Genomic DNA, 24976 nt, shown 5'->3' on the forward strand with positions numbered 1-24976 from the left:
CGAGTTCTAGCTCCCGTCCACTGATAGCCTTCCTGAGCGCATAGTTTAGGACTGATGATGAAGAGGTAGGGGGCAAGGGTGTCCCCTTGCAACACTCCAGCCAGGATGTCAAACTCTTCACTGTTGCCATCTGGGGTTACCATTTTTCCTCTTGTACCCTTCTACATGGTCCCTATGGCCCGGAGTAAATTGGAAGGGACACCGTAGGCCTTGAGTATCTTCATCATCACGCCTCTGTGTATCGAGTCAAATGTCTTTTTGAAATCGATGAAGCAGCAGTACCGCTGTCAGGTTGTTCTTCTTAACCTCCTCAATGAATCTCCTCAAGGCCAAGATCTGGGTCACAGTGGTCCTCTTCTCTCGGAAACCGTTTTGGTTCTCTCTCAGGTGGGGGTCGATGGCGCTCCGTATCCGGTTCAGTATCATGCGGTTGTACATTTTTTCAATGACACAAGTCAGACTTATGCCTCGGTAGTTGTCAGGCTCCGAGAGATCTCCGGACTTAAGCACTGGGATGATGTTAGAGAGAGACCACATATCAGGCTGGCTGTTTGTCATAAGGGCGTGGTTGCAGAACTCCAGGATGATGTCGTCAAGATCACAGTTCTTACAGACCTCTGGAGGGATGCGGTCCAGCTCAGCACTTTTTCCCTGCTTCAGTGTGGATTTCACTTTGGCAAACTCCCTGACTGTAAAGGTATATATAAAATATATGTATATATACATATAAAATATATCACAACAGCTGTTCCATAAATTAACCCTTTGAGTGAAATACAAAGATTTTTACATTTGGCAAATTCCCCTCAATTCATATTGAATTTCAATCCTTTTAAACAACGTTTGGATATTTTCAGGTAATATCAGGGCAGAAGCTCCAGTAAGGAACCCCAAACTTCCCTTCCCTTCTTTGTTTTGTATGTATTTCCCCAGACTTCCACATAGTAAATTATGTATGGCACTTTAGGAGAGCAGAATTAGGATATAATGAAGCTTGGGTTAAAAGATCTTACTCATTTTACTCATGAGTTTGCTTTGTATATTTGTTGCCCAATTCCCAAAATGTTGAATTTAGTCAAGCCAGTGATGGTTTATTTAATCAAACCAACACTTTCTTTGAAATCTCAATTATTTCCCACTGTATCCGACAGTTGTTTGAAAATATTACCACAACAAAATAACTTGGTATCATCTGCAAATAAAATACATTTAATGTGATCAAAACCCCACATATATAATTGATTAAGAAAACAAACAATAAGGAACCCCATAAGTAACCTTCATTTTGAGTTAAAGTTATTTATTTGAAGATATTGGTATCTATTCTCCAGGTAGCTACTTAACCAGGAGTGTGCTGCTACCCTTCTAATTCCATACCTTTTTCCTTTCTTTAGTAATGAACAATAAGGCAATGGTATAAAATGCTTTTTTGAAATCCATAAAAATGTCTGAAGGTGCTGTTACTTTCCGTGCCTGTAGACGGCGCACGTCGTCACATCGCTCAGCTCTGCCACCCAATGAACAGAGGGGCTGCCGTGACGTCAGCAGTCACCTGTGTTGGGATGATTACGTGTAGCTCACCAACTAGCAGCAGCTAGCTTGTGAGCCGAGACAGCGAAAACATATCGACTATCCCAACAATAGCTATAATTTTTGTGTATTCAGAAGAATGTCGAAAGTACAGTCATTGAACATTTGAAAACACCACGGACTGTCGAAGTTAATATGGTAAGAGAAAGGCGACGAGCAAGCTAACGACAGCTAACATCGCCCAGTGGTGGTAACGTTAACGTTAACTCTCATTGTTATGGCTAGAAGAGCTAGCTGGCTGTCAAAACATAGTCTGACAGTGTAATTGTAATTGTATTTCCTAATGGGATCTACACGGTTAAGACACAACAGACATAGCTTTTACTTTGCGGAAATGTGTGACATAACTTATCCATTAGCTAGGGGGTTGAGTGAGTTCGGATACACTGTAGCTCAGCCACGGAAACAAATGTATTTACTAACTCAAAATTTGGTTTTACTTTCCTTGCTCTATAATTAGATTTCCTACACCCTATGAAAACATTTTTGACTCCAACATTTAGCGGCTCCGTGCAGTTTGCAGAGCAAAAGAAACATTCAGAAGGTTGTCGTCTGCTTTCAGTCACCAAATTATCAGCAAATTATTGGGCGACTGTGGGAAATATGTTGGCTCCCAAGCCACAGTGACATATCAGTTTGAAAAACAATGATTGCAGAATAATATATCCATCAGTAATGTACTTTCAAATTATTGTTAAATTATTTGCAAGAAAATGTCTATAGAGTAGAAAGAATAAACTACCAAAATGTTCTAACATTTGTCTGTCATTAATATGCCAGAATAGCCCGTCTATTATACAATGATAATTGTGGATGCCAAAAAGCTCTTGATCTTGTTGTTGGACGCATTACAGCAATGTGACTGTTGCACACAAGAAGCCACTGTTGTCAATCTTGGCATTTTGATAACTGTCGTTTTTCTTTTCCTAGCTGTAGCAGAATGGAATTACCAGGACAAACTTGTTTTGAGTGGTACTGCATAAGGACTGCGGCTCTGTTTCAGCCCTCAGAACAAGGAGCCATAAACTCCATGCATCGCGTGAAGTCCCTTACCCTCCAGAAACTGCAAATTGCACTCAAAAAGAGACACTCACAGGACAGACATGTTTGCCAAGTTAAAGAAGAAGATCGCAGAGGAGGCTGCCACAGCACCTCGGAGTGGTGTTCGTATACCGCGCACCATCAGCAAGGAATCCATCACCTCAGTAGGGGCAGACTCGGGGGATGACTTTGTAAGTACTTTGGGAAGTCCTCACCAGTCACTAGCCTAATGCAATTGAAATGTTTGCATGTGTTTTTCCAGATGTTTTTCTACATCTTTGGTGCATATTAACCATAGGGCTGGGCAATATGGCCAAAGTCTTCTATCACCATATAGGTCATTTCATATCTCGATAACGGTAAACAGCTGTGTCAATGCCCCAAAATGGATGTTGATGACCTGTTACTCTTGTACGTTGCACAGAGGAATAAATTAAGATAAGGATTTAAATATAAGAATAAGAAAAAAGGTTAAGAAGAAGCCGATGCTGTGCCACATAGCTATGGTGCTGTGTGCTTCTTTCAGCACTACGGAGGAGGGAGAGGGAGAGAGGGAGAGGGAGAGAGGGAGAGAGGGAGAGAGAGAGGGAGAGGGAGAGAGGGAGAGAGAGAGGGAGAGGAGAGAGGAGAGGGAGAGGGAGAGGGAGAGGGAGAGGGAGAGAGAGAGGGAGAGAGAGGGAGAGGAGAGAGAGAGAGAGAGAGAGAGAGAGAGAGAGAGAGAGAGAGAGAGAGAGAGATGTTTATCTTATTAATTATACTTTATTGCTGATAGAGAATATGTTCAAAGACCATTTAACTAATCAAGCCTCCTGTGTGGAACAAATACACCTTGATATTCTGATGGATTTTGATTGACTGCCAGTGTTTTTACTGTTCATGAAAACGATATCTTCCGCCACTAACGTTGTCGTTATATTTGTGGTGTGGAAGAAATAAAATAAATATTTATAGTTATCGTTCTGTGTGTAGGGTTAGGGTTCCGTGTGTCCATACCAAGGTCAAGCTCCAAAAAGGCTGGATCTCCATTTCCCAGTAGCATCTTTAATTATGTCCACATCTTTCGAACTCCATTCCCCTGTTGATGTGTAGTCTCCTTGATGACATCATCAGGGTTATTTTTCTCAGACTTTAAGAAGCTTCTCCAGAACCACACAAAAATAATATACACTTGCTTGCACAGGTTGATTAGCACTACCGTGAAGACTGAACTTCACATGAATAATTGATAAGGTGACCCTTTAAGTCGTTTCTAAACAGCTTCTATGATACTACAGTCATCACACCTGTCAGTGTGACCAAGGGTCAGCTTCGATATGCGCTGTGTTCAGTCCCAGAGCTCTGTAAGGTAAAACAAACGTCTCCATACTTGACAGCACACAACACCAGGAGAGGACAGGAGTTTCTATTAGCAGCAGAAGCTGTATCCAGTCAATGCAACGCACCTCTGCTTTAACAGCAGTTAAACTGTTCAACATGGCATTGAACACAGCAGCCTCTATAACAGAAATCCACCCGTTTGGTTATTTTTAAATAACTATCTTATCTGTTTTTGAAACTGGATGCTCAGTGTGAAAACAAAGCACCGTAAATGTTTGTAGATGCTTTGTATGTCCACCCTATGAGGCATCACTGTGATATGTAGGACAGTTGTCTAAATGTTAGAGCTACTCTGACAGCTACTGTTGATGCGGACGGCCGTGGTCCAGCTGCATTAGTAATCCACATTGTGGCACGTGTCAATGTGCAACATCACTGCCAAATGTTTAGATGTCATCAGTATCACTGTTCACAGTAGAATACATAGCTGCATGATTAGGTACATCATTTAAACTACAATTCTTAAAACAACAATAAAACAGCAGCAATTTAGAAATAGACAAAAAAAGTCTTAAATGTGTTATTGTTTTGTCTACAATTTATTTTTCAGTACTCGTGGCGAAAATAAATATATTCTCTTGAGGGAATCATTAAAGTATTTCAGAATGACAGAGTTGTACGTTTTATTTGTTAAACTTTGTTCACACATTGATTACATTCACCTGTTTTCAGTACAGCCGTATCGTGAAATAGATTTACAAGCAATAGTGATCAAAGATGGATTGTCTTGTCATATCATTTCTCACATTTTTCACTTAGAATTAGTTCTGGGAAGTCACAGAAAAGTCCAGGAATTAAGGTCAGTGCTATGTTAGCTGGCTGACAGCTTTTGAAATAGTCACCAGTCAGGAAGTTCTAGGGAACAGGGCTTGGGTGTGACTGACATTGTATTGATTCAATGTATGCAGGGTAATGCGTTACTCAGCCTCAAAACCAACCAGTCTAACATGAAGCCCTGTTGATTTTTATTTCTCGTGTCTCAACAGAACACACTCACAGCTGATCTGTATTTTATTCCTCAGTTGTTCTTTTTTGTTTGTTTCTGCTCATTTGACCTGTTCTAATAGTTTCTGCAGTGTACACAGTTACATTTTTATTGTTTTGTTGATTCTCTCTCATATGGTTGTCAAGAGAAATGTTTTTGTCATAGCTTGTAATGTAAATCCATATCTTGGGTAAAGCTGTGTTCATTGGAGCAGTGTAGTGCAGTCCCTCATAGGGCTGGCCAGACTCCTGAGGCTGTATTCTGAGGCTCAGTTGCACTTGGCTAAATTATTAAGTGAAGTCGCTGAGTAGCAATACTGCCAGCTGCCAGTGTTTCTGGTACAATGAATACGTAGTAGTGTGGGTGCCACAGTTTAGCCAACTTGTTTGCATGACAATGACTGGTGGCACCTTTCCTTTCTGCAGCTGACACTACAAATACCAATGACCTATCAAACGGAGGTCTTTAGAGCCAAATGGAATCTGCAGATATTTTGTTATAGTTTTCAGCGATGATCCAGAATGAAAATCTGCAGAACCTTGCGGAATGTTTTTTTGCTTGTAAGGTTATGATAGACTATATTCATTTATGGCCCTGTCGCACAGTTCCGTATGGCAGAAACGTATGCTGGCGTATACGAAAATGAGCTTATACAACGTATATGAACGTATACAGAGCCTATTGATGGCGTATCACGTACTTATACAAAACGTATCGGAGCGTATTTGACGGATGCGTAACGTATTCTTAGCGTATCGGCCAGTCACACAGTTCTGTATGGCGGAAACGTATGCCGGCGTATAAGAAATACTGGCAATACGCTGGGGTACGTTGTTGAAAGCTGAGGCCGTGAAAATGTTTTGAGCATGTCCAAAAACTTTTGAAAGGGTAACAAAGCATCATCTCTTTTCTATTAAAATCTGCGGAGGTGTCTTCGGGAGCTCTGCAGGCGCAGACTTCTTGTGGGCCTGTGCAGAATGACTTTTTGTGACATAAAACAACAATAATTAACTTCAGGTTTTGGATTTGGCGTGTACTTGATATCTAGGGAATTCCCAGATTAGAAAGTAGCCACTGAATGCTTTGAACACACTTGATGATTTCTGACTTGATAAACCAACTTTAGATGGATATTTGATTTAAATTCCCCACCATGAACAGGATGAATATTATGCGCTACATTTTCTAACTCTGTGTGTCTTAAGGCATCTGATGGCAGCAGCTCCAGGGACGACCTGCCCGCACAGCTTCTCAGAAGGAATGATCAGATACGGAAGCTGGAGGCTAAGCTATCAGGTAGGTGCAACTTGAACCAGCAATGCAGCGATAGATCCTATCATAAGTATTGATGATGAATTATCAGAATTATATCAAATGGCCAACTCTGAATGACCATGGCTGAAGCATTAAACAAAAATGCCATTGTAGTGTTGATACATATTTTACACTGTATTATCTAACCTGCAAATGAGTGTACAGCCTACTGCCTTTAAGGGAACTCCAACGGCCATGCTCAAAATGTTTTCTGTTTTAAAAACTAAACAAAAAACTAGCAATTTTACTCTGTATGCCTCTTTTTGTTCTAAAGAGTCATAGGGTTGCCATAAAAAATAATAAATCTTTAAAAGAGTAAGAGAATAAATGAGGAAATATAAAAATACATTTATAACATAATTAATAAATGTGGAAATATAAAGAGAAATTACAAAATATAGTAGGCATTTTAATTTATTTAAAATTATATATTTTGTTTTTATTTAGTACAGACAAGAAATATACCTAACAGACATGGCAGTATGATGAGATGACAATACAAGCTCACAAAAAAAGGTAACAAAAGGAAAACATCAACAATTGGACAAGACAAAAAATAATCAATATAATAAAAGAGCATTAATAGGATCCCTTCAACATTTCAAATAACTAGGTTGCCAGTCCCATACACCCAAAAAGCAAAAACACACACATGACATGCAGAGTGTGTTTACTGTTGCACATAGTCCCACCCTCCTCTAGAGCAAATCTACTCCCATTTCATGTTGTGTTGTGCGACCTTGCAATGGTTTGTGGCTTTTTGTTTTCCAAAAGAAATTTGCTATGTATTTTTTAGAAGTATTTGTTTACTGTGGACCATTTTTATCCAGAATCTGCAATAACGTGTTCAAAGTTGTACATTTAAAATAAATATTGAGTGGCCTTGGACAGTTTTGGATATTGGTTCACAAACTTGCAACATATGGACAATAGAAAGACAAATACAACTAGTCTTCCACCTTCTCATTACAGAATCTACACAATGAGGATTTTTCTATGTTAGGAAGTAGGAATCAATTGTTGTTTTGTATATTGTTCTGAAAATGTTTTAATATATTGAATTAATCTTCCCAGAAGTCTCTGCTTTGTAAACTAAAATGATGAATTATTGTATTTATCTTTGTTTTGGATAACCATTTCTGACAACTTATATAACGTGTACTTGTATATCTAATATTTTTATCATTTCTGTTTCCAGTTGGTTGGAATAGCTAAAATATCGCATATCTGACCATATATACAGCAAGATTGCTCATATGAAAGGAAATGACCCGTGCTATCTAGTATCTCATTTATAAAGACTATTCCTTTATTCCTTTAAAAAAACATTCAAAGTGGTGAGATTGAGATTTTAATTGAGAGAAAAAAGGAACCGTTTGCTGTTACAAGAGTAAGAACACCAATAATAGGTGTGGCTTGTTCTCCAGAGACTGTTATTGTACATTTTAGTAATCCTAGATGCTTTAAAGGATAAATTCATTGCTGCAATATTGTTTAGATTTAATCCACCATTTTCGTGTGTGTGTGTGTGTGTGTGTGTGTGTGTGTGTGTGTGTGTGTGTGTGTGTGTGTGTGTGTGTGTGTGTGTGTGTGTGTGTGTGTGTGTGTGTGTGTGTGTGTGTGTGTGTGTGTGTGTGTTGCCTTTTCATCTCGTCTGGCTCTGTATTCCAAATACATTTCACAGAGATCCAGATTCTAATCTTCAGTGAGTCAATTTCTCAGTAAGATCGTGGCATCTTATCGGAAACCATACACCTGTTAAACATCAATATATCAAGGCAAAGTCAATTGTGATACTGTAAAAACATAAATGATATAGACTTTTTGCCCTTCACTTCCTCAACTATCTAAATTTACGTTTGAAAGTTTGCCTTGGAAGAACACTGTCCTCCCTGATTTTAAGATGATGTGTGTTAGCATGGCATGCAATTATCTGTCTTGTAAATGTTGATTATATTAATGTCTCAGAATGCATATGACAACTTATTGCTGTTTAAATGTTTGCTGGGTGACACAGTTCTGACATATTTGAAGTTTTAAGGTGTTCTTTCTCCTCTACTCAGTATAATAGCTCCTCTTTCCTTTGGGTGGCTCATGTGACTTTGCACCCTTCGAAAAGGTTAAAGGTTGCACATTCTCATGCACCCTTTTAACAAGTATGGTTTTCTCAGATAAGAAAATCATTAATAGTTTTACCTTCCATTATTTCTCAATCATGTTTTCCCTTTTGCTTTCTCCCTCTCCTGTTGTTCACTTTCTCTCCTGCCTCTCTGCTGGTTCCCCCTCCTTGTTTGTGTTTTGTGTGTGTGTGTTTTGTGTATGTGTGTGTGTGTGTATGTACGTGTATGTACTGTTGATACCCCATCCCATCACCCTACTTCCCAACACTAGACTACGCTGAGCAGCTACGAATTATGCAGAAGACCAAGGACAAGCTTGAAATTGCGTTAGAAAAGCAACAGGATTGTACGTACCTCTATTCTCCTCCCACTTAGCTTCCTTTCTCTCCCCTGTCTGTCTGCTGTTAATAACCATCACCTCGCATATCATCACTTCCAATTATTCCAGAAGCTAATATCATCGGCTTTAGAGGTTTGCTTTGGGAGCGTTAAATGCTTTTCCTTTTTAATCTAAAAATCCACCCTCAAATCTTTTCCACTAGTATTTGTTTGGTACATTAATTTCAGAGTTATGTATGCATTGTTTGTTTTTTGGTGTACTCATTTTCTCTCAATTTGCTTCACACAACTACTTTAGTGAATAGTTTCCCAAATCAAATCAAATGTATTTGTATAGCCCAATATCACAAGTTACACATTTGTCTCAGTGTGCTTTACAGACTGTACAGGTTACGACATCCTCTGTCCTTAGTGCACCACACAAGGAAAACCTCCCTAAAAGAAACCTCACAATTAAAATGTTAGAAACCTCAGAGATCCTAGATCCTGGATCTCCTACAATGCGTGCTAACTGCTCCTGAAGGCGTGATTTGTCTGGTACTTTCAGTTGGACTCATGTGTATGAACGGTTAGGAACATTGACAACACGAAGACGATTGCAGCCACATCCATTGTTTAATTACCAACATGTGTTATAGCTGTGTTGCTCTCTGGTGATGGATTTGTCCATGTATTTTTTGTAATTGTTTTTGTGACACCAGTTGGACTGTCTGTCCAACACTGTTGAGATTATACTGTGGATATTTCTTGATCTTGAGGTTGAATTCAAATGCTTTTGCAGAACATTTCCACTAGGCTGAAATTTGGATTTGTGCAGGAGTAGGTTTATTTTTGCCAGCTTGCGTCTCTGAAGTGTGAAATTCACTTGTGAATGTATAAAAATGCCTATATTGATCGCTGATTGACATTAAATTCATGTCATGTTACGTCATCTATCATAACCTTATTCAATGTGCAACGGGACAAATCCACAAAGAAAATTGTTTGGAAATGTGGATGGTAAAGAAATAAAGTAAAAGCGCACTTTGGAACTACAGAGTGTTAGCACAACAGAGCGGCACAGACATGTGGGGTGTCCATTGGACATGGACATTGGACATGTGGGGTTACCAGCAGGTTGCCATGACATTTACAGGCACATTCATGCTCCCCTCTAGTGCCAGCGTCAGGCCAAGATGTCAACTTTTCTCCCAAAATATCTCAGAAGGCATAAACCTTTGGATTTGAATGAGCTCACATCTTTCCCTCTAGCGCCCCTCTCAGAGCTGACTTTAAAGGTTTAGTTTATGGTAAAGAACTAATGATTATTGAGGTTTATTCTCAAGTATAACAGCTGTAAGAATACTAAAATATTCCATCTGTTACTGAAGTATTGTGAGTTGTAATGAAATGCTCAACTTCAACGAGCTGTAGACTCTTTAAGGGTGGATTTCTTTTCTCAGTTCACACAAAGATTGCAGTTTTAGCTTTTATAAACTGTTTTTAGTTTTTGTTCGCTGCCATGCTTCGCATGTCTTTGCCTGTCGGGATGAACACACTTCTACTACTAACGGTGCCACTGTCTGTTCTATTTAACATTTCTCTTTGGATTCATACAAACCTCTCTGTATGGTTTCCATCTTTCCCTGTCTTTTTCTTTTTCTGGCTGTCACTGCCCAGCATCCATTAAGAAACTTCAAGACCAGAACGAGTGTCACCAGGCCAGCAGAGCCAAAGTGGCCGAGGGTATGGCTTTAGCTCTGGAGAAGAAGGATCAGGTAAATACACTCCTGTACTTAATGCACAGTCCTGATTTAGGGCTTGTCTACTTACCTTTTTCTATCTTTTACCGGCAGGAATGGGTGGAGAAGATGACTGATGTGGAAAAGGTATATATGGTGAAGACTTTCAAATAATAAGCTATTTATAATGATATTGAAGATCTTAAAATGTGACTGTATTCCACACCTAAAATAGAAGGATCAAGGACTTTAAAACAAAAACGACTTAAATTGGGAGTTTCCACACCTCACCTGTTTGATGCGGTTCAGTTGAAGTTGCAGTTTGCCTGCTTAGTTGGGCTTGTTTGGGCTGGTGGGAAAGTCTGGTCCAGACCAAGCAACCTGATTGATGCCCCTGAAAATCTGGTTCCAGTCAAACTTGTGTGTTTAGGATTTTGTGGTGGTAAGCATATGATTTTTATCATGAATTTAAAAGCTATCTGCTGATTGTGAACGGTTTATAAAGAAATCTCCTGATCTAGTGCTATAAGAGACGTATAGCATTTATTTCTGCAATATCATTTGACAACCATGGTATCATGTATGCACGTCAGGATTTTATTAGGATCCCCATTAGCTGACGCAGAACATCAGCCTTCCTGGGGTCCTCGTCACCATATGATTGGAGGGATAGTGAAAAGGAGTTGAACCTGTGCTGTGCTTGTGTCCTACTTGTGTCTATTTAAAGTAATGAAACAAGTGATCAAAGCTAAAGGGGAAACAATTGATTATTTTTTCCTTTGTCGGAACCAAACGGAACTACAGGTGTGAAAACAAACTTATGCCCTTGTTTCACCAAAATGAGCTGTAAAATAACTGTTGTCTGGCTGGAGTCTGGTGGCTTTGAGGAGAGCATATTACTTGTAAATGTTGTACACTAATCATTTATAAAATGGTCCAAATCCCTGTTTATTTCATTTATTATAAATTCACTACATCGCATGTCACAGAGCAACGCGCCGGAAAAGGGGCAACCATGAGTGTGTCCACCTGGGTGTCATGTTTCCATCACAGCTGATGGGAGCTGGAGGAGATAAATACCGTGACTACTGCAGAGTCCGGAAGGAATGCTGATTGTAACCTTTCCCTAAAGACAAAAGCCAGATCTTAGTGGGTGTCAGAGGCTTTCTTTGTCCAGTGGAAAAGAGGCTTAGAATTACTGTATGTTTAATGCACGTTTACCGAACATTGGTATAACTGTTGTGTTTGTTTAGGAGAAAGCTTCCCTGTCATCCCGGCTAGAGGAGATGATGGAGCAAAGCTTAGCACTCTTCCAGAAAAGGGATGACCTGGATGAACTGGAGGGCTTTCAGCAGCAGGAGCTCGCTAAAGTTAAGCACATGGTGCGTAGATGTGACTGGCCATGGTTTGATTGGCAGCATTACCATAGACAGTATACACGAAGTGGATGTAGCCCTTGTGACGTCACCTATTGTTTGGTTGACTACCATTTTGAAACCTTGAGTTTGGCTTTCTTTTGGCTGTCACCATCTTACTTTTTTGGAACCAGAAGTAGCCATATTTGGGCGAGAGGGTGGCGCTGGGAATGGATAGCATTGCTACGCCTCAATCCTGATTGACAACTCGCTGTGGTAGCAACTTGTCAATCACAAGGTAGCCCCGCTCTAAAGCCTTCCCTGCTTTATCCTCTATTTTACTTTAAATGGGATCATGATTTCCAAAACATCCTGCTGTATTGAAGAAGACTTGAAACCATAAACTTATTAGAAAGAATGCAGGTTTAAGGCACTTCCGCATTGGCTTCACTTTTCAGACCCGGAGGTTACTTTAACTTCTTTTATACAGTCAATGAGCATTACTGAAACGCAGTGATGCGGTTTGCTACCATCTTTTTGTCATTTCCCAATTAAATGGAAAATTCCAGATGGAAAGATTGTGCTGTTGGAGAGAGTGCGATCTACGAGCCTCAGTGCAGCATAGGAGAGTGTCTGTGTTTGAACAGCACTTTGTTTGTTGAGGTGTGATTTCACCTGGATTCACATTAGCATTTTCTTTAGTACATAGTATGTTCTTTGATTATTATTTATTTCTCATGTATGTATAACAGTTGCTGAAGAAGGAGGAGCAGCAGAACCAGCAGGATCAGGAGCTCCAGCTGAAGGAGGCTGAAGTTCAGTCGGCAAAGCGAGGGCTGTCTGAGGCTAAAGGGAAACTCCAGGCTCTGGAACAACAGCATGAAGAGAGCTGCAGTCTCAATACTGAGCTTGAAATAGAGCGGTAAGGAGGACCGGGATTTTTATGCTCTTTTATTTTGGCCCTTGTTGAACAGAATTGATCAAATATTTTATTTTAAAAAGAGTTAACTGAAAGAGCCTGCTCTACATCCTCTGGAAGCTCGGAATCGTACCAATTACTTGAAAAAGTGGATTACAGGCTCGGCGGTGATATCATATAGTCTGAATCTTGTATACCTATATATCATGTCACCGCTAGGTCTCTTGTATACTTGAGTAGGTAACCTCTCCTCATACGTCACCTCTTTATAAGTTTACATTTGTTGTTGAACTATGATTTTTGTTAAAGAACACAAAGTGCATGTCATGTGTCCAGAGAGGAGCTGCTGCTGCTCAGAGAGGAGGCAGACAAGAAGATGAGTAAGCTGGAGAGACGATGCCAGGAGCTGCAGTCAGTCCTCCAGCAGGTCTCTGAAGACTTCCAGAAGGTTAGTCCTGAACACAAGCTGCACTCTACTCCTACTTTACTCAAGTTATCAACACGATTTATTCATAAATCACTTTTCAAGGCAGATGTCTGTGAATCGAATCAGTTTGTGACCAGTTTGTTTTTCAGTCACAGAGTATGGTGCCAACTTTAGAGAGGTCCCTCCATGAATTACAGACTGAACATGATGCCCTGAAGTTGCAACAACAAAAGGTCAGAACATAATCAAATTAGCACTCTCAATCTATGTGTATGGTCTAAAATGCAATGATTGTATAGTACATACTATTTGACAACAGTATTGAGCAGCGCATCATGAATGACTTGTCTTTGAGAGAGTCAGGGAACAGTACAGTTTAGGGCTGCCACTGCAAGTTCAGATAAATGAGCACTAACGCAACACACAGCGTAGTCCCAAACTTACTTTGACATTATTCCACTTGGCTTTACCTTTATCCATAATTTTGCCATTTGTGGTGTGGAACCCAAACTATACTTCCATACATTGCTTTTCACAGGCCCAGTGTTGTGACTATCCATTCATTACCCGTTGCTAGTTGCGTCTTTCTTACATAAGCAAGGTGAGCATTGTATGCTAGTTTAACGGGCAGGAGGACACGCAGTAGAGCAGGCTCACAGTGCATTTTATCAACAACCCCTGCTAGAGTACACTGTAAACTACTTCAAACTAGTGTGCTCGTAGAGAGAGTTAGATTTTCCCACATTGTAATTATCATGGAAATGTTAACTGTCCTAGTACATGATATTTGTAATATTGTGGTGTGCAGTTGTGCTGTAAAGGCTGATTTCTAGTTGTACGGAAGTGGTCTATGCCGTTGTATGCATTTCCACTTGGGCGCTGGTTTGTCTGCGTCGCTCTGCACCTGTCACATACTAGGCTGCAGCAGTCAGCCTTAGCTACGGAGCGGAACAATCACAGTTGTTGCGGTCTGTGTCACTGCGACTTGTAGTTACATTTCTGAGGCATTCAAGGCAGGGAAATTCAAGAACAAGAGTTTGCATTTTCTTTCTAGAAATAGCAAATACAAGGGGGCATAATAGAACATGACAGGTTTTTCAATTGGTCACAAATATCTTATCAGGCTTTGAGAATAACAATATTAACAATCCCGGTTTTAAAATTGAGTTAAGAAAAGGTTTGCTGGTAGCCTGTTTCATGTTTTTCCTTGACATCATCAGGCTGCTGTCACAGAGGAGGACAAGGAGCGCTTGTTAGTGGACCTTCAGAAGAAAGTGATATCTCTGGAGAGACGGCTACAGGGGAACCTGAGCCAGGACGAGCATCTACAGGAGTTTCTCCAGGAGGTGAACAACATCCGCAGGGCTTAGTATCGGCCACCGTTGGCTTATTTTATGTGGCAGATGCTGAAAGCTTCCTTCCACTCTCCTACACTTTTTATAAGATTAACCCTTCTCGAAAACATAGACAGCGTTCCTCTCAATAATGTATATACAGTAGTATGTACATACCAAATCAATAACTTTCTTTAATTTAAGCTCATTTAGACCAATGATCAATGTATCCCCAATTGTCATTCATTCAATGAAATGGATTAAAAGCAGGATAAAGTCAAATGCCCATCTGTCATTTTCTGACCATATAAATGACAGGTATGTCTACATAATGATGAGAATTAGCAATATATAAGTTATGTAGGGTTAAATTATTGGACTATATCTAAGTGATGTTATTTAATGTTTGTTTGTATCACAGCTGTAAATGCTGTGTTGTCGCTTAGATTGAGTTGTTGTCTCTGGTCTTTTTATTTCAATTGTCAATCTCTTTATAGAAGCTTCCAATACATTTCGTTGAACATGCTGCACAATATCACTAATACATATAATGTTCAGTTTACCTGTATGCATGTCATTGTGATTATGTCCCTGTCCTAGGGAATGATATAGAAACCAAAGATCCTTTTTATCAGTGTAGTTGTTGCCTTTTCAGAAGTCCAGCCTGGAGCAAAGTCTGGAAGAGACGAGAGCAGAGCTGCTGCTGGTTCGGACAAACCATGCTGATACTGTCAGCTCTCTGGAGACCCAAGTAAACCACTGCATCTGTTCACTAAACCCACACCTATGGGGAAGCCCCTGAATATATTAGTCATACATTTCTGTAATATTTCGTCATTGTGCTAAATTAGCAGACGTATGTCACTAAATAACCGTTGATGGTGTTGCAGCTATTTACTCCTGTTTACACTGACATGACTTAAGTCATTATACATTAGCTCATTTTAATTCAACGTTCATACAAGTGTTGTCAAAAGAAAGAGCAGACGGTGACGGCAGAGTGTCCCTCTCTGATGTAGGTATCCAGAATGAGCTGCACCATTACTGAGCTGCAGACCCTTCTCCGACACAAAGACGACTCCTCCAGAGCCTACCGAGAGAGAACAGACACACAAGTAAGAAATCAGATGCATTACTGTCAGAATACCAGAGAACAACATTATAAATGGCCTGAATCGAGTATCCACTGTGGAAATGATGATAATTATAATACATTATAATTGTATAGTGCTTTTCTAATAACTCAAAGACGCTTAACAGAGTGATATTACTAATAATAATATCAATAGAATCAACTTCATATTCATCACTTAATAGGAAATACATGTATTTCTGTTGAGTGGCTGATGTTGCTCACAGTGTGGAAGTCTGGTCACAATCAATCATTGTACTACTTTCTGTTTCAGATTGCTGATTTGGAGCAGAATGTCGTCGAGAGTAGTGAGAGACTGAAGAGTGCAGAGCGTCAGATCACAGATAACCAGCAGCACATGGATAAACTGGTGAGTACCACAACAGTCAAGAGCACAAAAAGAGTCTTTTTGGAGACATAAACACGCTTGATATTTCCCAAAGTGGCCGTTACAGTGGACGGACTCATCACTGAACCTATAAACGTCTCTGAGCCCTTGTCCGGTATAATCCTCAGCAAACTTTCTTCTGTTAGTTATTGGACACTGGTTAATAAATGGTTAGTCATTCAAGGTGTATTAAATATAAAATGTATATTTTCATTTCACAAGTCAATTATTTGAATTAAACATTAAATAAATGTCAATATTCCTGCTCCTGCTCCACGTTACTCAACAAATGACCAAACAAAATTCTAAATATTACAACTACAGTGTCTCTTGTGGTAATATCAAGGTACTGTGGCAGACAGCAAAGTAACTCCATGAAGTTCTTAGTTTCAGCGCAAGTATTCAGAGCGGGAAATCCCTTTTATGAAAGTCGTCCAAGTTTTTTTTTTTTTTTTTTTTTCATCAAAATAGTCTTGTTGTCAGTAAACACAGTTTGTGTCGATAATGAAGTAGTGATGGTGTGGGAAAATATTTTAAATAAGTTTGTATGAAATGTGGACCATAAATACATTTGAACTTAAAGTTGAAACAGGTGCGACCTGTGCAGCATAACATCAGGAACAATGTGAGTGGATGTTGATGTCAATGTTAAAATCAAACCTTAACTCCTGGTTGCTATTTCCATGATATGTAACATTGTATGTCTATGATTAATGTTCAGGAAAAAACCATATTCTCTTTTGAGGATAGTTGGATGAGCTGTCTGAATATAACCTCAATATATAATAATAATAATAATATAATAAACTATTGGAGCTATTAATCCACAACCTGTATCAATATGTAAAGTATATAAGAAGGAAAGAGATCTGTTGCTACTAAAAACCTGAAATTGTTCGTGTGCACTAAAGTCCTTTTCTGAGGTAAAGATATTTGGTTAAAATCATTGAAGTGGGTTTTTGTATGCGTATGTTTAACTGCATTTGTACGTGTGATTTGTTCAGCAAGGAGAGTGGAGTGCAGAAAAGGCCTTTCTGGATCAGCAGGTGTGTTTGTTACAGCAGCAAAGTGAGGAGAAGGCCAGCTGCCTGGAGGAAAGCATCACTGCTTTACAGACGGAAAGACAGATGCTGCATGACAGAATTGTATGTTCTGCTTCTCATTTTCTCTTTTGATTTGTCAAATGTTTATTTGTAATCTATAACACTATGCAGTAGTCATGCTGTTACACTGAGAGACGGGGGTTAATTGATCTTGTTCTTGTGTGTTAGGCTGATCTGGACGACCAGAGGGGTGAGGCAAACTCCATTGTAAGCCAGCGGGCGGAGGAGCTGGAACAGTGCAGAGTAAGATCAACTACACACAAGATTTCTTTTAATGCACAGATTCACATTTGATTGACCTTTTTAAAAGCAGATAATTCATGTACAGTGTTTTTAAATAGTAACATGGAATGTCATGGAACTATTGAAGGTCAAAGTGTGTAAACACATTTTATCCAGTCCTCACATAATACAGCTTCACTGACAGCCATATTACAAAGGAACCAGCTATATACTTAGTACTGAACATTCACCAAAGTTGTCAGATCCACTAGAAATATAAAGGTCTGAAGACTCATAAAAAGGGTAATTTTCATAAAGGAAAGCAGAGTGTATTTGTAGTCCTCATGTCTTGGTGTGTTCCCTCAGGCGGAGCTGAACAGTCGGCAGACAGTGAGCACGGAAATTGCCAAAGCTCTAGAAGAAACCAGACGACAGAAGGAGGAGCTGCAAATACAGGTCTGTAGGCAAACGCACATCATGCAATACTCCCCAAAATAGAAAGGCAGCAGCTAATATGAGGCCCCCCCTCATATGATTTAGCATTCTCCCTCTGAGCTCGCTGCAAACACTGGAATTTAGTAGACTGAACCTTATTAGATCACTTTTGTGACACATTGTCTTGATTATAAGACAACGTAAAAGAAATTCAGAGCCGGTTGTCATGCGAGTGTAAAAGCATGTGCTGAAAAGTGTTTGCATTTGCTTGTTGTCAGGTTGGAGAGCTGACCACATCTCTGCAGAGCTCACAGCAGGAACTGTCCACTGTCACTGAGAAGCTAGCACTGAATGAGGAAGACATCAAAACACTCCAGAATGGTACATACAAACACACACATTTCAAATCCTTTATAAACATTTCCAGTGTTCCTGTGCTTCCATCATGCGTTTAAAGGGATAGTTTGGATGTTTTGAAGTAGAGTTGTGTAAGGTACTTATCCATAGTCAGTGTATTGTGTTGCGTATGTATTGCAGAGGTCCAGTGTCTGCAGGCATCGATTGTCAAGCTGCAAGAGGAGGTAGAGCATCAGCGGGTCCAGTTGGAGCAGATGGAGCTGGACAAAGACTCTCAGCTCATCAGCCTGAGGGAGGAGCTGCTCAGCCAGACACAGCAGCTTGATAGCTGCCAAGCACGGGTTAGCACCTACACACAATGTCTCAAATACCTTCGTGCATACATACATGCTCTTATATGGTAAATACAGTATTGATGCGGCAAGTACAATTAGTAAGTTGTTTGGGATTTTAAGTCCAACCAAAGGTTCCTCCTGTGATTGTTGTTTTGTTCAACACTACCCAGAAGTCAATCTTTCATCTCTAGCTCATTGTCATCACACATCAAAAATACATCCAGGGAAGACCAGTATTCCATATTTGGATCACAAGCTTAACGGGATAGTTTGGATGTTTTGAAGTGGGGTTGTATGAGGTACTTATCCATAGTCGGTCTATCATTGCTGGTCTATCACGGCCTCGATCAGTTAGTTTTGTTTGTGTTATTGTGTTTTTTGGTTTTAAAAATGTTTTTGTCGATGGAGTCTGGGGGCTTTAAAGAGAACTTCTTCAGTTAAAGAGTTAAAAAAGTGAAAATGATCTAAATATATATATCACTTAATGTGATATAGATTTTATTTTTATTTTTTAGGTGTCTTCAATACTTTTTAATTGCTGTAATTACTTTTTCTACGTCATTTTATTCTCTTTGTATATGCCACCAACGGTTTACTCTAATTGTATTCAGATTTTCTCATATCTTATAGCCTATTTTCTGCTACAGCGTCTCCAAAGAGGTAACTGCCACTAATTGAACATGAATTAATGGTCAGTGTGTGTTTGTGGTTTGTGTTCTCAGATCTCTTACTTGGAGGTTGAGGTGGAAACTTTGACAGAACAGCTTCACAGCCCTGAGGTGTGTGAGGAGGATCAGAACGGCAGTGTGACGGTAGATGATCTGGATCACATTCAGAAGGTCAACAGAGAGCTAGAGCAGCAGCTCACTGACAAGAACAGGGTCAGTTAACCTTTTCACTCCCACTCTGTTCTTCTAGCTTTTAATCCATTATCAATATCATCTCCAACCAGATACATACCAGCAGATACACCCATCGCCACACATCAAACACACTGACATTGTTTTGCAGACCATCAAGCAGCTGCAGCAGAGACTGGCAGAACTGAAGAGGACGCTGCAGAAAGAACTGGTGAGACTCATTGAATCTTGTCATGTTACTGTTTTCTTTTGTTCAGACTGTCTTCAGGGGATCCATCTCCTAAGTCTGATCTAAATAGTTTTGGCTCCAGTATCTATAACTTAAGAACTGATTTAAAACAAAACAAAAAGGGTTTTACCAGGATAGTTTTCTAATCTCCTTAAAAACATGTCATCACTATATTGAGGGTTAGATTAATGAGGGAAATTAATTTAAACAGTTTTAGCAACGTAACACAATGGTATACGTGAAGGGGCCTGAATACTTTGTGAATGCACTGTATAAATGCTTCCTTCATTTTGCTCTGTAGAAGCTGAAGCCTGAGCCAGAAGCTGAAGGGAAGGAGAAGTTTCCAGAAAGCAGAGCAGACAAACAAGAGAGGTTTTGTCCAGAGCTGCTGCCAGCATCCATGCTAAGCCCCCCGACCTCCAACACCATGGTGACCAACACCTCAGACCTCAACGACTCACGAGAAATAAACTTTGAGTATCTCAAACACGTCGTACTGAAATTTATGTCATCTCGAGATGTTGAGGTAAGTCCTGAGTGCTGAGTTGCTTCCGTTCAACACCTAAGTATGCTACAATAAGTAAATAAGCCTTCTGTGTGCAGCTCTGTAGGTCTGCCTGGTGTTTGTGGACTAAATTACCCTAGTTCTGTTTCAACCCCAGTCTGAATCTGTACGTGTTGCTCTGTCAGGCATTCCAGCTAATCCGAGCTGTATCGGTGCTGCTGAACTTCTCTCGTGAGGAAGAGGACATGTTGAAACAAACTCTGGAGTACAAGGTTGGTCAACTTCAAACACTGGTCTTGGCAGTTAAAATAGTTTGTTGAATCCAACTTTGAACACTTGTATTGTATTAGGCCCAGTGTTTCTTAAGAATGAAATGAACCCAAATATTCAGTATCTTCAGGTAGTTGTATCCTAGCTTCAGCTGGTGACTGCTATGTTTCATTTTCTAGATGTCCTGGTTTGGATCTAAGCCCTCTCCAAAGGGTACCATCCGGCCTTCAATCTCAGGCGCTTCGACTCACTGGAGCTGATGAGCAGCAGAAGCGATGGAGAGAAAGGAACCAAAGGAGGAAAAAGTCCTTCTGCTGTGTCTCCCATCACTGAGCAGGACTCTAGCTTTAAACTTTGAACGGCCTCCCACAGTCCTCTCTGTCTCTGTGGGAATGACTGTTTTTTCTGCTCCTTTGGGACAAAGAAGGGCTGCACAGGATGCTCTTAATCACGTGTTGATTTCTAAATGACATTATTTCCTTGTCAGTGGTTAAGTCGGATGCACTCTTGACCATATGTTATAGAGAGTAAACTGACACATATCATTCACACTGGAGTTCAAGTGTCTCAATTCTAGTTTTTCTTCACTGACATATGACACAGATCTGAAGTTTTCCATTCTGTGACAGAGAATAGTGAGTTACATGTCAGGAAATGAGACACCAGAAGTAACAGACTGACTGTTATCTTAGAGCATTTCTACCAAGATTCAAATTACACAAGTCACATCTGTTTTTGTTGGAACAATGTCTCTTGATGTGACCATCTTCACTGGACAAATGGTGCAGCATTGATTTCTACAAGTCATCTGGTTAATCTTTCATTTTAAATCACAGAGGGCTTCTTAATGAAAATGTGTCATTTAATGACCGCTCCACACTATTACATTACGTTACTACAGGTTTTCAAAGCTGATTTGATTTCAGTGTTGTTGAGTTTATTTAATAGTACCTGCCAAATGGACATACATGTTTCACATTTGTGTCAAAGGATCTAAATGTGTCTACATGTAGAGATCGAGCCTTTTCCAAATGTTTGACATGAAAGTGTCTTCAACCATTTTCCTTACTGGAATAGCAGTAAATTAGTTTCATTGTCTGTAGAATTATTTCTTATAGCATTAAGAGTAATATGTGTGTCTACGTTCTGTGCAATTCATATTAGACTACTTTACTTTACAACTTGCACAATCAAGGAAATGCAAATTCCATAATGTTCTTGAGAAATGAGAATGCTGACATTTTACCATTTGTGATTGATGATAAATGATTAATCATGATTAACTGTTCTTTTTTAAATTTTAAATCAAAAGTAAGTTGGCATGTACCTTTTTAACAAAACTTCCTATTTCTTCAGATTATGTAATTGAAATCACCTTTACAAGATGATACCAGTATTACAGTATAGTACATACAGAGTTAAATAATCTGATAACAATATGACGGTCAATATGTTTTTTACATATACAAAAACATTTCAATAGGGATCCCTTAAATTTGGTAAATAAAGAATTGGGACCAAGGAAAGAACGACAAACCTTTGACGAGTAGAGCTTGTTGTGGGATCGTATCTGTAGCTTGGAAATGTTTCCTTGGAGGCTCAGGTCAGGGGGAAAAATCTCTTTTCTCAATTGCTGCTACTGGAGGAATGAAAATGGCTGACACGGCTAATGCAATCTGTATGCACGGACTGTCCTTTAACACTAATATGAATGATTTGGAGCAGGGGTTTTCAAAGTCTGAGGCTATGGGCCTCCCCTCAGACAAAGCTTAGGCAAGTGCTCCCCCTCCCCCCCCCCCCCTTAGTTTACTTGCCTAGTAGACGCTCAACAATTGAGTCAAGATTGCCTAATATTGATAACTTCAAACTACAAGAAATACATTAACAAGGTCTGTCCTAAGGCTTAATTTAGTAGTTTGTGACTCTGGGAAAGTTTCCCCAAAAGTCTTTCATCTCTTTAATCAAACATCACACACATTAGTCTATTCTATGTGATCTTCCTTTGATGTAATATTGTTTTACTTCCATTCACTAAGCCTCCCCTGAGACTGTTCGTAGGCCCGGGCTCCCACTCTGAAAACCTCTGATTCATACTATAGTTGTCCATTTGAAAATATAACAATGTGATAAAATAAGTGAATGCTATGTAAATGATGATTGGAGGACATGCTCTACCTTTACCTGCCTTTGCTAATGTAAATGAAAGTACATTCCACATGTCTATTTATATATAGAAATATGTACATACTGTATGCATTGAGAACTTTATAAATCAGTGGATGTAAATGGTTTGATGTGACCAGTTTGTAGTCTCACTGTCCATCACTACCCTCCCTTGAAGTGATGTCAGGCACAAGTTGATGAGGTTTATTTACACATCTGTCAAAAGCCCAGGGAATCTGCAGGTTTGCTTTTGACCTCGAACCTCCAAATAAGCCTGGTCAGTCTTACAATTATCTTCATTTCTAAAAGCCACAGGCGTCTGAATTTGTCTTCATTCCAGTATTCTGCATACAATACGAAGCTGAAATACATTGGGGTGCTGTCTGCATAAGATTATCAGTCACAGAAAAGAAAACGGTATTTTAAGTCCAATTGTTTTTCTGCCGTTTGAAGTTGTAGCCGCTGAATACATGATCTGTATATTGGGATGCGGGAGTACATCTTTGAATGCAGAACTGTTATCATCTTGTGTTACTTATGACAAGTAGCAGTCTGATGTAGTCACTCTGCTGGGTAACATACAATCTCCATGAGAATCAAAAGAAAAGATGAATACACGTTTAACCTGATTCTGCTGTGATAAACCCTAAAACACAACTACAATCACTGCAGATGTTATGTTGTTGCTTTTGAATATTTAACTACTGCACTACAATTATTTCCTTTTCCTACATTTATTAATAATACATTTAAAATCATAAAATCATGCCTTGTGGCTCCAAATCCTGCATATTTGGTGGGAATGCTTCCCAGCGGACATTGGGTGAAAGATTGGGTATACACACCACTGCTGCCAGTTAATCACATGGCTGACACACCAGAGAAAACCCACTCGGCACAGGGACAACATGCACACTCCACACAGAAAGGCCTGCAGTCGAACCCAGAACCTTCTTGCTGTGAGGCGACAGTGCTATACTGCATTTTCTCTTAGTTTTATCAATACATTTGTATTAGTATTGGAACATTTAAATTGTTTGTTGCTGATATGTATAGTAGCATATTTTCAGTTTGGGTGAAAACATTTCATTGCAAAATGTAAAGAATATACAAGGTACATTTCCCCATATTTAATGTGCTTTCAGAAAGTATTTAGACCCCTTCACCGTTTTCACATTTTGTTGCCCTATACTAACATTTATTTTTAAAGTTTCCGTCCGGCTACCCCATATAGTCGAGGACCTGGCTTAGACATCCATCCATCCATCCATCGTCTACCGCTTATCCGGGATCGGGTCGCGGGGGCAGCAGCTCCAGTAAGGAACCCCAATCTTCCCTTCTCCGGGCCACATCCTCCAGCTCCGACTGGGGGATCCTGAGGCGTTCCCAGGCCAGTGAGGAGATATAATCTCTCCACCGAGTCCTGGGTCTTCCCCGGGGTCTCCTCCCAGCTGGACGTGCCTAGAACACCTCCCTAGGGAGGCGCCCAGGTGGCATCCTTACTAGATGCCCGAACCACCTCAACTGGCTCCTTTCAACGTAAAGGAGCAGCGGCTCTACTCCGAGTCTCTCACGGATGGCTGAGCTTCTCACCCTATCTCTAAGGGAGACGCCAGCCACCCGTCTGAGAAAACCCATTTCGGCCGCTTGTACCCGTGATCTCGTTCTTTCGGTCATGACCCAGCCTTCATGACCATAGGTGAGGGTAGGAACGAAGATCGACCGGTATATTGAGAGCTTTGCCTTCTGGCTCAGCTCTCTTTTCGTCACAACGGTGCGGTAAAGTGACTGTAATACCGCCCCTGCTGCGCCGATTCTCCGGCCAATCTCTCGCTCCATTGTCCCCTCACTCGCGAACAAGACCCCGAGGTACTTGAACTCCTTCACTTGGGGTAATGGCTCATTCCCTACCCGGAGTAGGCAATCCACCGGTTTCCTGCTGAGAGCCATGGCCTCAGATTTGGAGGTGCTGATCCTCATCCCAACCGCTGCACACTCGGCTGCGAACCGATCCAGTGAGTGTTGAAGGTCACAGACCGATGATGCCATAAGGACCACATCATCTGCAAAGAGCAGCGATGAGATCCTCAGGTCACCGAACTGCAACCCCTCTCCTCCACGACTACGCCTCGATATCCTATCCATGAAAATCACGAACAGGATTGGTGATAAAGCGCAGCCCTGGCGGAGGCCAACATTCACGGGAAACAAGTCCGACTTACTGCCGAGTATCCGGACACAACTCTCGCTTTGGGCGTACAGGGATTGGATGGCCCTCAAAAGTGACCCCCTCACCCCATACTCCCGCAGCACCTCCCACAGTATCACCCGGGGGACCCGGTCATACGCCTTCTCCAGATCCACAAAACACATGTAGACCGGATGGGCGTACTCCCAGGCCCCCTCCAGGATCCTTGCAAGAGTAAAGAGTTGGTCTGTTGTTCCACGACCAGGA

At 40.4% G+C, this 24976-nt stretch overlaps 1 protein-coding gene across 4 annotated transcripts; it reads left to right on the plus strand.

The window, feature by feature from the left end:
• The first annotated feature begins 1486 nt into the window (after positions 1-1486).
• Positions 1487-22649, plus strand: golga1 (golgin A1). 4 transcript variants are annotated; one of them, XM_029439700.1, is made up of 24 exons: positions 1487-1728; positions 2521-2822; positions 6199-6289; positions 8699-8773; positions 10426-10523; positions 10602-10643; positions 11741-11869; positions 12595-12764; positions 13098-13209; positions 13338-13421; positions 14409-14534; positions 15178-15273; positions 15542-15637; positions 15929-16024; positions 17047-17187; positions 17314-17388; positions 17734-17823; positions 18081-18183; positions 18340-18500; positions 19217-19375; positions 19506-19565; positions 19885-20109; positions 20274-20360; positions 20538-22649. In XM_029439700.1, the coding sequence occupies exons 2-24, from the start codon at positions 2694-2696 to the stop codon at positions 20616-20618; spliced, it is 2526 nt and encodes an 841-aa protein (XP_029295560.1). In that variant the 5' UTR covers positions 1487-1728; positions 2521-2693; the 3' UTR covers positions 20619-22649. The 4 variants fall into 4 exon arrangements, with proteins under 4 accessions (XP_029295560.1, XP_029295562.1, XP_029295564.1 ...); XM_029439702.1 differs by lacking the exon at positions 11741-11869; XM_029439704.1 differs by lacking the exon at positions 11741-11869 and having other exon boundaries at positions 10602-10634.
• The last annotated feature ends 2327 nt before the right edge of the window (positions 22650-24976 follow it).

This window comes from Cottoperca gobio, chromosome 9, assembly GCF_900634415.1.
Source record: "Cottoperca gobio chromosome 9, fCotGob3.1, whole genome shotgun sequence".
NCBI classification, from domain to species: Eukaryota; Metazoa; Chordata; class Actinopteri; order Perciformes; family Bovichtidae; genus Cottoperca; species Cottoperca gobio.

What these genes read in the sequence shown, in the direction of transcription:
- golga1 (XM_029439700.1), top strand. Translation starts at nt 2,694, where the DNA reads ATGTTTGCCAAGTTAAAGAAGAAGATCGCAGAGGAGGCTGCCACAGCA. An exon ending in GAGAGAGAACAGACACACAA is followed by an intron (nt 15,638 to 15,928) that starts GTAAGAAATCAG and finishes TTTCTGTTTCAG; the next exon opens with ATTGCTGATTTGGAGCAGAA. An exon ending in AACAAACTCTGGAGTACAAG is followed by an intron (nt 20,361 to 20,537) that starts GTTGGTCAACTT and finishes TTCATTTTCTAG; the next exon opens with ATGTCCTGGTTTGGATCTAA.